The sequence below is a fragment of the Ranitomeya variabilis genome, chromosome 3 (genome assembly GCF_051348905.1).
Source record: "Ranitomeya variabilis isolate aRanVar5 chromosome 3, aRanVar5.hap1, whole genome shotgun sequence".
NCBI lineage: Eukaryota > Metazoa > Chordata > Amphibia > Anura > Dendrobatidae > Ranitomeya > Ranitomeya variabilis.
In genome coordinates, this window is record NC_135234.1 from 52642263 (window position 1) to 52656451 (window position 14189).

The 14189-nt window shown below is 40.8% G+C and overlaps 1 protein-coding gene across 1 annotated transcript in view; it reads left to right on the top strand.

The window, feature by feature from the left end:
* Nucleotides 1-6069: 6069 nt before the first annotated feature.
* The window catches only part of LIPI (lipase I), a 75424-nt gene continuing 67304 nt past the window's right edge, over nt 6070-14189 (top strand). Inside the window, exon 1 of the mRNA XM_077294044.1 lies at nt 6070-6251. Within this exon, the coding sequence (XP_077150159.1) occupies nt 6185-6251 (67 nt within the window). The 5' untranslated portion in view covers nt 6070-6184. The remainder of the gene's footprint in view (nt 6252-14189) is intronic.

Here is a 14189-nt window from a genome sequence, read left to right on the forward strand (position 1 = left end):
TTAACAACAAAATTTACAAAACCATTTTTTTTTAGGGACCACCTGACATTTGAAGTCAGTTTGAGGGGTCTATATGGCTGAAAATACCCCAAAGTGACACCATTCTAAAAACTGCACCCCTCAAGGTGCTCAAAACCACATTCAAAAAGTTTATTAACCCTTCAGGTGCTTCACAGCAGCAGAAGCAACATGGAAGGAAAAAATGAACATTTAACTTTTTAGTCACAAAAATGAAAAAGTACTTTTTTTCACAAAAAAATTCTTTTAGCCTCAATTTGTTCATTTCCACATGGGCAACAGGATAAAATGGATCCTAAAATTTATTGGGCAATTTCTCCTGAGTACACTGATACCTCAGATGTGGGGGTAAACTACTGTTTGTCACACGGCAGGGCTCGGAAGGGAAGGAGCGCCATTTGACTTTTTGAATGAAAAATTAGCTCCAATCGTTAGCGGACACCATGTCGCATTTGGAGAGCCCCTGTGTGCCTAAACATTAGAGCTCCCCCACATGTGACCCCATTTTGGAAACTAGACCTCACATGGAACTAATCTAGATGTGTGGTGACCACTTTAAACCCCCCACGGAAGTTTATAACGCAGAGCCGTGAAAATAAAAAATCATTTTTCTTTCCTCAAAAATTATTTTTTAGCCCTCAATTTTTTATTTTCACAAGAGTAACAGGAGAAAATTGGACCCCAAAAGTTGTTGTCCAGTTTGTCCTGAGTACGCAGATACCCCATATGTGGGGGTGAACCACTGTTTGGGCACACGTCGGGGCTCGGAAGGGAAGTAGTGACGTTTTGGAATGCAGACTTTGATGGAATGGTCTGCGGGCATCAAGTTGCGTTTGCAGAGCCCCTGATGTGCCTAAACAGTAGAAACCCCCCACAAGTGACCCCATTTTGGAAACTAGACCCCCCAAGGAACTTATCTAGATGTGTGGAGAGCACTTTAAACCCCCAAGTGCTTCACAGAAGTTTATAACGCAGAGCCGTGAAAATAAAAAATAATTTTTCTTTCCTCAAAAATTATGTTTTAGCAAGCAATTTTTTATTTTCACAAGGGTAGCAGGAGAAATTGGACCCCAATAGTTGCTGCCCAGTTTGTCCTGAGTACGCTGGTACCCCATATGTGGGGGTAAACCACTGTTTGGGCGCACATCAGGGCTCAGAAGGGAGGGAGCACCATTTGACTTTTTGAATGCAAGATTGGCTGGAATCAATGGTGGCGCCATGTTGCGTTTGGAGACCCCTGATGTGCCTAAACAGTGGAAACCCCTCAATTCTAACTCCAACACTAACCCCAACACACTCCTAACCCTAATCCCAACTCTAGCCATAACCCTAATCACAACCTTAACCCCAACACACCCCTAACCACAACCCTAACCCTGACACACCCCTAACCCTAATCCCAACCCTAACCACAAGCCTAATCTTAACCCTATTTCCAACCCTAGCCCTAATTCCAACCCTAACTCTAATCCCAACCCTAACCCTAAGGCTATGTGCCCACATTGCGGATTCGTGTGAGATTTTTCCGCACCATTTTTTGAAAAATGCGCAGGTAAAATGCACTGCGTTTTACCTGCGGATTTACCGCGTATTTCCAGTGTTTTTTGTGCGGATTTCACCTGCGGATTCCTATTGAGGAACAGGTGTAAAACGCTGCGGAATCCGCACAAAGAATTGACATGCTGCAGAAAATACAATGCAGCGTTGCCGCGCTGTATTTTCCGCACCATGGGCACAGCGGATTTGGTTTTCCATAGGTTTACATGGTACTGTAAACCTGATGGAAAACTGCTACAAATCCGCAGTGGCCAATCCGCTGCGGATCGGCAGCCAAATACGCACCGTGTGCACATATCCTAATTCTAACCCTAGTTCTAACCCTAACCCTAGTGGAAAAATAAATGTAAATATATGTTCTTTATTTTATTATTGTCTCTACCTATGGGGGAGATAAAGGGGGGGGGTTTATTTACTATTTGTTTTTTATTTTGATCACTGTGATAGGTTTTATCACAGTGATCAAAATGTACCTGGAACGAATCTGCCGGCCGGCAGATTTGGCGGGCGCACTGGGCATGCGCCCGCCATTTTGGAAGATGGCGGCGCCCATGGAGCAGACGGTCGGACACCTGGAGGCTCAGTAAGTGTGAGGGGGGGGATCGGATCATGGGGGGGATCGGAGCACGGGGGGATCGGAGCACAGTGGGGATCGGAGCACGAGGGAGCGGACAGGAGGATGGGGGAGCGGACAGGTGGATGGAGGGGAGCGGAGCACAGGACGGAGGACTGGGTAGGAGATCGGAGGCGGTAGGGGGAGCAGATCAGGGTTTCCAGCCATGGCCGATGATATTGCAGCATCGGCAATGGCTGGATTGTAATATTTCACCAGTTTTCATAGGTGAAATATTACAAATCGCTCTGGTTGGCTGTTTCACTTTCAACAGCCAAGCAGAGCGATCGTAGCCATGTAGGGGGGGGGGGGTGTGAAGCCACCCCCCCCTGGGCTGAAGTACCACTCCCCCTGTCCCTGCAGATCGAGTGAAATTGGAGTTAACCCTTTCACCCGATCTGCAGGGACGCAATCATTCTGTGACACATCATATGCGTCACAGGTCGGATTGGCACTGACTTTCATGATGCATACGCAGTGTCACAGGTCGGGAAGGGGTTAAGTGATTTCTTGATTGAGAACAGGTGTAGCAGTAATCAGGCCTGGATGTGGCTAGGGAATTTGAACTCAACTACCCAAAGATGTGATAAACCATAGTTAATTTATGTTTTAAGGGGGAAGGAGTCAAATCACTTTTTCAGCCAGGATGCTGTAGATTTTCATCCCTTAAATAATAAAGATTTGAAATTAAAAACTGCATGTTGTCTTTACTTGTGTTATCTTTGTCTAATATTTAAATTTGTTTTATGATCTGAAACATTTAAGTGTGAAAGATATGCAAAAGAATAGGGAATCATGAAGGGGGCAAACACTTTTTCACACAACTGTGAGTGAGAGAGACTCGGCACTCAATTTTTACAATAAGGTGAACAAAAGCTTTTTAATGGCAATCCAAAATTTATATAACATTTCAGACCCAATTTGGACCTTCGTGAGAACTGTATAAGGCTGGTTTCACACTTGCGCTTTTGTCTGCAGCGTTTTTTTGCACAAAAAAACGCATGCGTTTTTTCCCCTATATTTAACATTGAAAACGCATGCGTTTTTTAGTACGCTTTGGTCGCGTTTTCAAACGCATGCGTTTTTTTCTGCATGCGTCCATTTTCAAAAATGCAACCTGTAGTATTTTTTTTGTGCGTTTTTTTTTGCCGCGAAAAAACGCATGCGTTTTTTCGCGGCAAAAAATGCATTGCTGTCTATGTAAACGCATGCGTTTTTAAGCACATGCGTTTTTTTCGTTATAAACGCATGCGTTTTTATAGAAAAAACACCAGAAAACACACTGAAAAGCCACCCACCACCATCAAGGTGATGAAGGGATCCAAACCCTAACCCTAACTTTACCCCTAACCTCACCCCTAACCGTTTAATGAACATTTTCTGACAGTCATAGTGCCACGTATTTCAGTGCCATTTATTTCAGTGCCACATATTTCAGTGCCACGATATTTCAGTGCCACGTATTTCAGTGCCACGTCTTTCAGTGCCACGATATTTCATTGCCACATATTTCAGTGCCACGTATTTCAGTGCCACGTACTATGAATACTATAACTACGTGGTTATGCGTGGCACTGAAATATCGTGGCACGTAAATACGTGGCACTTATATACGTGGCACTTATATACGTGGCACTTAAATACGTGGCACTTATATACGTGGCACTTACGTGGCACATACGTGGCACATATACGTGGCACTTACGTGGCACTTAAATACGTGGCACTTAAATACGTGGCACTTAAATACGTGGCACTTAAATACGTGGCCACTGAAATATCGTGGCACTTATATACGTATATACGTATATAAACGTATTTCAGTGCCACGTATTTCAGGTTAGGGGTAGGGTTAGGGTTAGGGGTAGGGTTTTTTGTTTTTTTCTTGTGTTTTTCTATAAAAACGCATGCATCTAAAAAACGCATGCGTTTTACCGCGTTTACATGCGTTTTTTCACACATGCGTTTTTTAAAAACGCATGCAGATAAAAACGCAAGTGTGAAACCAGCCTAAGATGAACACTATGCAAAACAATAATGAAAAAGTATGTTCAGAAGAAAATAATATTCACATACAGCTCTGGCAAAAATTAAGAGACCACCACATCAAAACCCTGTCATGGGCAGCCCAATCTCCAGACCTGAACCCCATTGAAAACCTCTGGAATGTAATCAAGAGGATGATGGATAGTCACAAGCCATCAAACAAGAACTGCTTAAATTTTTGCACCTGAAGCAGTGTGAAAGACTGGTGGAAAGCATGCCAAGACGCATGAAAGCTGTGATTAAAAATCATGGTTATTCCACAAAATATTGATTTCTGAACTCTTCCTGAGTTAAAACATTAGTATTGTTGTTTCTAAATAATTATGAACTTATTTTCTTTGCATTATTTGAGGTCTAAAAGCACTTTTTTTTTATTTTGACCACTTTCCTTTTCAGAAAAAAAATACAAAATTTATTGCTTGGAAATTCGGAGACATGTTGTCAGTAGTTTAAAGAATAAATGAACAATTTACATTTTACTAAAAAATATACCTATAAAGAGAAAAATCAGACAAACTGAGCATTTTGCAGTGGTCTCTTAATTTTTGCCAGAGCTGTATATGTCAAAGAAAAAAATCCATAACTTAATGAGTACTAGGAAATAAAAAGTAACTTGCAATTTTTTGCTATACCCACAATATGGATTTTTCAGTTTGACATATAATATGTAAATATTATTTTTTGGGACCGAAAAGTTAAATTAATTTTTGATTGCCATTAAAAAACTTTTGTTCGCTTTATTGCAAAAATCAAGTGCCTAGTCTCTCTCACTTATTTGATCAGAGTGTGGTCCGAGTATCATCAGTTCTTTTTGTACGTGGAGAAAAAAGAAAAGTTTCTACACCTTTATGACAGTTTGCAAAAAATGTCATCTGAGTGCAGTATGATTTTTTTCTCGGACTCAGACTTGCTTTGCCGATTTGGATCCAATGCTCAAATCAAAATTGTACATATCTCTGCTTTTTATTTTAAATGGACCAGATATGTGAACAGCCGAATAGACCATCATAGGCAAGATTGCTATCCGTGAAAAACGCAGAGAGCACTCGTACAAGAAAACTGACATCTAAATAAGCTCATGTGTTTGTTTTGTTTTTGTAACAAAATCCACAAACACAGAAAAAATGCTTGAAATATTCTGATGTAGATTTTGAAGCTTATCCTCTTCAGAATCTACATGGAAAAAAACTCGTGTGACCTTACAATATTGTTTGGAAGCATCAGGCTGGTCTGATTAGACTATGGGACTTGAATGATGAGCGAACATACTAGGATAAGGTGCTATCCGAGCATGCTTGGGTACTAAGCGGGTGACTTTGAGGTTCTCGAAAAATGTTTGACTCCCTGCGGCTGCATGTCTTGCGGCTGTTTGACAGTCGCAACACATGCAGGGATTGCCTGTTTGGTAGACAATCCCTGCACATGTTGTGGCTGTTGAACAGCTCCGAAACCTGCAGACGCGGGCACTGTAACATATTATTGTAGCACGCCGAAGACACTCGGTTAGCAACCGAGCATGCTCCGATAACACCTAATCCGAGCACGTTCGCTCATCACTATGGGACATGCAACTATGGACCTTTGGGATGTTACCTGACCTAATTGCTCTTCTGATCTATACTTCATCACCCTCTGGAATCTGTTGTCATTGGTGATAATTTCTCATGAACACCCAGAAAAAAATTATACTGTAAAGTGGAAATACAGGTTCCACTGCAGCTGCCTGATTCCAGACAGTTCATGGTTAAATGAAGGTGCGATGAAATCAGCTGTCTTGAAGTTGCCCATCCCTAGTAAGGAGGAGTCCAGGTAGGCAGCACCTAGAAGCTGTCACTTGAAGGTTCCACACTTCCTGCCTGTCACCCTGTGTGCTCAGATCCAGACTTTCCTGTGCTGTTTGTGCTGCCAACACCTCTTCTTTCATGAACTCTGTGAACATTAGCTTCACTTATGCAGTTAAAGTTGTGCCTGGGTCTCTGCTTCTTCCTCCTCAGTCATATCTACTATGTGAAACCTGGTAAGGATTAACTTTATACTCTGGAATTAGAATTCTAAGTAATCGTCTAGACCTGTATAATGTGTTATCAGGATTGCACAGATAGTGCAGACCCATTCTGCCGCTGCTGCCATAGTGGCGCTATTTATGGGGGCATTCTCAGGGGTTGTCAGTGTTCTTCATCTCATTATCATCCATTCATAGTTCAGGGAACTATACATTTTATCCTCTGGGGAACTGCAGCCAGATGTTGTATGATAGTCAATAATTTTATCATCTTAAACCCTGTAATAAGGTTCTATACCAAAGATTTTATAATCGGTAGCAGCATTCCACAACCTGTAGATCACTAACACTTATAAAAGTACAACTTCCAGGGCATACTGCAAGTTTGCAGGTCACAGGTTGCAAAACGTGAATCTGAAGAGTGTTGTACTCCTGAACTCTAAGGTTTTATACAGACATGGGTTTTTTTTTTGTTTTGTTGGTTTTTTTTAAGCTGACCAAGTTTCAGCCACGTTTTGGATCAGAGTTTCAGCAGCGTTTGCTCAATGTTTCAGTTTCTACCATCAGTGATTTTCTCATATGCAAAAAAAAAAACTAATTACAGAACTTCTCCTACCCATACCTATGTTGGCATCTGTGTGCTGTTTCAGCTTCACAAATCCTTAGAATCGTATCAGTGATTTGTCAGTGACAAGCGTATGTGATTTTTGTTTTTTCTGTGAAGATGCAGTCTGCAAAAAAAAAAAAAGGCCCCAAAGACTGTAATAAGTGTACAACAAGGATAGAAAATGTAAGTGAAAACCAGACATCTGAACTAGGCCATAGGGCAGAAAAATGTGAATTGGATTTGCAGCAGATTTTCTATCTGGATTTTCTTTATACCTGCATATTGACATCCGTAGCTGGTCAATTTATAAAGTGGATCGTCACCTTTTGAAAACCAATGAAGTCTGCAGTAAAGTCACAACTTTTCCCTAGCGATGTATTCACTATTCGGTGTTTATTTTCACACTGCTGATTTTCAAAGGTGAAAACTCTGCAATGTATCCAGTCCATGTGGATGTACCCCGAAGGCTTGAAGGGTGTACATAAATAGGAGCATATAAGACTTTATTCACACAAATGTGCAATTCTATGTGTGCGAAGAACAGATCTGTTCAAACAGGATGGCACGTCCGCGTGCTATCCATTTCTAACGGAGCCTGATAGACTTTGGCCAAGGTTATGCCGCCTTGGTGTGTCCCTCATCTCCTTGCTATGGCCCACCTCTCTCTCAGACCCTTCCATGAATGTCAACCTTCTCCTAATTTCCTTCACCTTGAGTTTAATATCCCATCTCGGGTAGCTGTACACTTCCTCCACCAACCTGGAGACACTGTGTCTCATCTTGTGAACTGTATTCATCAATCTGTTCTTTCCTTACAGTCCTTACAAAGGATCTTGATATCATGTCTTCGCTGGTTAGCATTTTAAATTACGTTCAGGTTAATTTTCATAAACTCATTGTATTCAGATGACATAATGACATGCTGGTCAGGTGGTATCACCCCCTAATGGTTGTAATACAGTGGGACATTTCTTGTGCTCTCGGGAGTTTTTGTACGTTAATATACTGTAAATATTGATCGAAGCATCTTGATTACCATTTTTAAGAGCCTTTTAGAAATTGACCAATGGCCTAGTGATTAGGGAACTGCTATGTACAGGAAAAAAATGTTGTTACAATACGAAATCATATAAACAAGGCTGTGGAGTCGATATGCCAAACCTCCGACTTCTCAATTTCCCTGACTCCCGACTCCATGACTCCGACCCCACAGCACTGCCTCACTATGGAGCATGGACATAAAGTGCAGCACAGATTCATCTCATCTATGACCCCACAGTACTGCCTCACTACTGAGCATGTACATAAAGTGCAGGACAGATTCATCTAAACTAAAAGCCGAGATTCTTAGATAAGGAACAGAACAGACATTTATAGGACATTCCATAACTTTCCCGAATTCTTACGAAAACATTTACATCACATGCTGCACTGTACTACTGTACACAATTTATTCTATATTTTAGGAGTCGGTCCATTTTATTCCAACTCCGAATCCACCAAAGTGGACTCCACAGCTCTGAATATAAACCAGTATTTAGATATTTTAAATCTGTATATCTTACTTTCCAGCCTTTTGTTACTTACGCACTTTCATGACCCCGCTCTGTAATGACCCATGGTCTTCATTTTGTGGCTGAGTTGCTGCAGTTCCTATGGTTCCTTCCACTTCTCAATAATATCACTCACAGGAGATGGGGGAATATCTGGAGGGAAGAAATGTCATGAATGGACTGGTTACCCTGGTGGCTCCTTTTACAGGACCGTGCTTGTATCAGTGAGTTCTTTACTAGAAATGAATGAACCCAAACTGTACAGTTCAGGGTTCGTACCGGATACCTAGTGTCCGATTAACTCCGAAAGACTTTTCTTAGAAGTCCGTTTTAGAATTTAGAGAGAGACTGAGACTCTGTGGGGCTACACTCCTTCCCTTGGCAGCCCCCTAGACTTTACTATGACCATTTTACAGCACACAAGTTCGGGTCCCCATTGACTTCTATGGGGTTTGGGTAGAGTTCTGGTACCCAAACCAAACTTTGGACTAAAGTTCGGTCGAACCCGAACATCCACGGGTCCACTCATCTCTACTCTTTACCACCATCCATTCTGTCACGTTAGTAAAGGCAGACGGCATGGTGAGGGGCAGGCTTTTAAATGAGACAATGACAAACCTGAATTCAATGATTAAGGGGTGCGTTCCAACAATTTTGTGCACGTTTGGTATCTGCATGTCACACAGAAGTCAGAGCAGTGATAGAATTGTGATGTGGCAGTGATTGCGCGGGATCAGTCAGTGTAACCCCGCCATACATCCATGTTCAGGTTTCTGTTCTTATGAACTTGAATTTCCTGAGCATTGTATTCACATTGTTTGATAGCCTGTGGGCTTATCTTTGTGTTACATTATGGGTGGATTTGTGAAGTCAGAGGCAGATTCCTGAGATTATTCATCATTGTTGTTAGTGTCACACTGTCAGGCCACATTCACGTTCAGGTCATGTTCAGTCTTTGCTCAGTATATTAGATCAGTATTTGTAAACCAAACAAGGAGTGGGTGAAAAATGCAGAAATGGTGACATGTTTCTGTTATACCTTTCCTCTGATTGTTCCACTCCTGGTTTTAACTTACAAATACTGATGTAAAATACCGAACTTGTGAACATGGCCTAAGGGCTCATTCCCACGTGCAATGAAATTGGGCGCAGGGCTGTGGAGTTGGAGTCGGAGTTAGTTTTGGTTGGAGTCGGTAGAAATGTACCGACTTCGACTCCAGCTTTTAAAAAAATTTATTAATATTTCATAATTGAACTTTCATATGAATTTTATAAATGTTATTCAAATATATATGTTCTATCAAACTATGAACAACAGTGATAAGCAGTTCTGCTGGAGATAGAGATATTTCTTATTTCTTGTGTGTCACTGTTCTCCACTGCCCTTATCTAATCTTATACTTGGTTAACCTCATGGTGCCCCAACCCCCCTACTTACAGTGTATGAAACTGAAAGTGAAAATGTGTTGCAAATTCTTAGTAGTAAAGCTCCTCCTCTAGACTAGATGTTTACTAGGTGTGCGTCTTCCAAGCATCTCACAGCTGCTACTCAGAAGAGGAAGACTGTAAGAAGTATTATCCTTTCAACAAACTTTGCATCATTTTACTGTGAGTACATGAAGAATAACAGTATTACTGACCACTATATCAGTTGTACGACCTGGCAATAATTTTGTACAATTGTTTTTAGGAAAAACAATTGTCATTTGGATTGTGAATGCAAAATTAAAAACCTGAGAATGTCAAAGAAGCGTCACATTAAATCCGCTGTATTTGAACATTTCACCATCACTCAAGATAGAAAACATTATGTCTGTCAGTGTATGACAAATGATCCAGACGAAAACAAATGCTGTGAAACCAAGATCAGTGCATATTCAGGCAAAGATAAAAAAGCTCCAACCAGAGCTTCTAATCTAAAGAGACATTTACAGCGCTTTCATCCAGAAGTACTGAAAGCAGTGGATGAGAAAGACTGCATCCAAACCAATGAACCAGTGCCCAGCTCTTCCAGTCAAACAAAGGAGCAGAGAACTTTGCAGCCATCAGTTGCAAGATATTTTGTCAGTGACAAAGTTACTGTGACAATGACAGTAGATACATTTAAAAAACAGATCATAGAGCTTGTTGTAAAGGATAGTGTGCCTATTTCATTATTTTTTCACGACCAGCTTTTATGTGTCTGAGTGGGGAAATGGCCCGCAAGCTTGGTGTTTCTCTGGAGAGAGAGAGTATTAGAAAATTAGTAATCGAAGAAGCTTTTAAACAAAAGGAAGAACTTAAAAAACTCTCAAGGGACGCTTTCTGTTTCTTAAAATGGATGCCTGCACACGTCACAGAGTGAACTATTTTGCCATCAATGTCCGATTTGTTTGTGACAAAAATGAAATAGTTACCAAGACATTGGCAGTAAAAGACACCAAAGCTCATCACACCAGTGAGTTTCTCCAGGTCTTGGTGGAAAAGGTTCTGCAAGACTATGAACTTAAAAAAGAGCAAGTTCTTTCTGTCGTAACTGACAATGCTTCAAATATGATAAGTACTATTAAGCTAATGAATGAGAGTAATGATGATGACCAGCAGCTAGAAGAACATTCTGGGTCCACAGACGCAGAAATGTTGGAAATAGAGGAACACAGTATTGTAACTGAGGAGCAAACTGAAGTTGCTTCAGGTGAACAGCAACATGATAGTTTAGATGATCTTGTTGAAACTGTGTCAATACGTTCTTTCATTCATCACATGCGCTGTGTTGTGCATACGCTACAGCTGGATATAAGAGACAGTCTGCAAGAAGGACATGCTGCTGCACTGATTGGCAAGGTGAGAAAATTGGCTACTGTTGCCAGAACCCCTAAAGTTGACTCAATTTTGAAGAGACGTGCTGGAAAAGGGGCAATTATTGATCAAGCCACACGATGGGGCAGTACTTACGTAATGATTCAGCGCTTGGTTGAACTGAAAACCTTTCTTGTAGACATGGCTAACCCTCAACTGATGCTAAATTAAAGTCAGTGGAATCAGGTGACTGAGCTGGAAAAATTGCTAGAGCTCCCATTTACAGTGACTAAAAAATTACAAGCAGAGGACTTAACTCCAGGTATTTTCTTAAAGGAGTGGAAGAACCTGATGTTTCGCCTGTCCCAAAGAGGAGGGTTAATTGCAAGAGGCATTGCTACATCAATGAAACGGAGAGAGGAGCTACTATTACAAAATAACATTCTTTTGGCAGCTGTTTATGTAGACCCAATGCATCGGATTCTCCTAGATGATCAACAGCTAACTAAAGGAAAAGAAGCTCTGTTTGAAATAGCAGTAAGGATGAAAGGGTTGCAGAACAGTCAGGAGGAACAAGAAGAATTTGGTCGTCCTGCCACATCTTCACCCTCATCAACTGATGAAGAATTTAATTTCGAAAAATATTTGGATCACAAGGACCATGCAAAGCGTTCCCGCATAGAAGAAGAGTCATCCCCATCAAAGAACACAGCCAGTACATTACAGCAGAATTTTTCATGTGCACTAAAAGAAATTGAGAAATTTGACCGTTCATCAAAAATAACAGTGCAACAAGCGATTCCTCTGTATCCTGACATTGTCAGAGATGTTGCCCGAGTGGTTACTGATTTGCCACCAACCCAAGTTAGTGTAGAGAGGTTGTTCTCTGCTCTCAAAATAATTAGATCAGATTTGAGGGCATCCATGAAGGAGGATCTGACAGAGGCAATACTTTTTCTGAGGCAAATTTATAGATTTCTAATTATTAACTGCATAACAGTGTTTATTGCATATTTACTTACAAGAGTTTAGAAAAGTTTATAAAAGTTATTTGCTATATTCTAATTGTATTATAATAAATATAATTTTTGCTCTAAGTGGTCTGATTACTTATATGATGGTGAGAAACTGAATAAGCATGATGTTAATATTTTACAACAGTAAATTTATTGTTACGAATTGGCCATTTATGAAGGAGTCGGAGCCGGAGTTGGAGTCGGAACCTGATAAAATCCAGGAGTCGGAGTCCCAACTGTGGCTTACCGACTCCACAGCCCTGATTGGACGAATGCAATCCTATGAAAAAATCGGATTGAATTAGGACCAATGTTATTCTATGATTGTGTGTTCATCTGCGTTTTTCTTTCCAGCTCTGATCGGATCATGATCGGACTGGAAAAAAGTCGCAGCATGCTGCGATTGTAATCGGATATCGGATCGCATTCAGCATTAGAAGTCAATGGGTGCGAGAGAAAAAATCATACAGCACTGGGATCGTGTGAGTGCTGTCCGATTTTTACACACCAGTCGCATTTGAATTTAAGAATATTAAAGGAGTCTGTGTCATTCTTTCAATTAAAAGACTTCTTACAATGGGGTTAGTAATGGGGACGTCTTATTGACGCCACTCCATTACTAACCTAGGGGCTTGATGTCACCTGACAATACAGGGCAAATGGGAAGAGCAAGGCTAAGTGCCATAATTGGCGCAACTTAGAGATGCGCCTTTTCTGGGACAGCTGAGAGCTGATATTTTTAGCCTGGGGGGCAGTAGCCATGGCCCCTTCCTAGGCTATAAATATCAGCCCACAGCTGTTTGCATAGCCTTTGCTGGTTATTAATTATAAGGGGATCCCATGTCATTTTTTGGGGGCCCACATTTTATTAGCCAGTAAAGGCTAACTATACAGTTGTGAGCTGATTTTAATAGCCTGGGAAGCTCCATGGGTATTATCCCCTTCCCAGGCTATAAACATCTGCCCCCAGCCATCAGCTTTCCCTCTGCTGGTTATGAAAATTGTGCGGCAGCCCACGCCATTTTTTTCCGAAAAGTAATCTTATTAAATACATGTACAGTAAGCTATTCTATTGTAACCTGTCACTCTGTGATTTAACTGTAAGCGGCACATGAATTGCCAGCTTTTTTTCTTTCTATCTATCTATTAATCTATCTATCTATCTATCTATGTATTATATATCTATATATCTATCTATATATATATGTTTTGAAGAATATTTCCTTTGAAAATGATGTGTAAATGACTTAGAGAATTTATCTATTTAAAAGCTCATGTTAAAATCGCAATCGAATAGCAATCACACTGCATTCAGATGTAAATTGGACACTAGGTGTGAAAAATCAGATTGTACTCGCATAAAAAACGCATGACACTTGCACTACACCCGTCCGACTCTCCTGCATCAAAATCGTACCAATTTAAAATCGCTAGTGTGACTCATTTGCGAGAAAAATGGATGCTTGCAATCCGATAAAAAATCGGATTGCACTCTGACCAATGTTATTCAATGAGTTATATCTCATCTGCGATTTTTTTTTTCTCAGCTCAAATCGGACTGAGAAAAAAATCGCAACATTATTCGATTTGCAGCATATCTCGGACGAGACTGGCCAATGCAAGTCAATGGATGCGAGAAAAAAACACATAGCAATCGCACCATGCCAGCTGTCCATTTTTTACACACCGGTGTCCTTTGAAAAGCCGGCAATTCATGTGCGGAGTACAGTAAAATCACACTCATGTGAACTGATGTAAGACTGGTGGACTGTACTGTTGAGTTCCTGCTCCTGAAGGCAACAATCTCATCATGTAAATGAAGTCATGCATTTCATACATATGTTGTGACCTGTGAAGTGTGAACTGTGTAGTACGGTTTTAGGTGTATGCGCTGTTTAATGTGTAATGCATAAGTAATGTTTAGTGTCAAGTATAGAGTAAGATGTAGGTTAGGTTCAGGACATAAGGTAGTGATTATAGGGCAAGATAGACTTTGGTA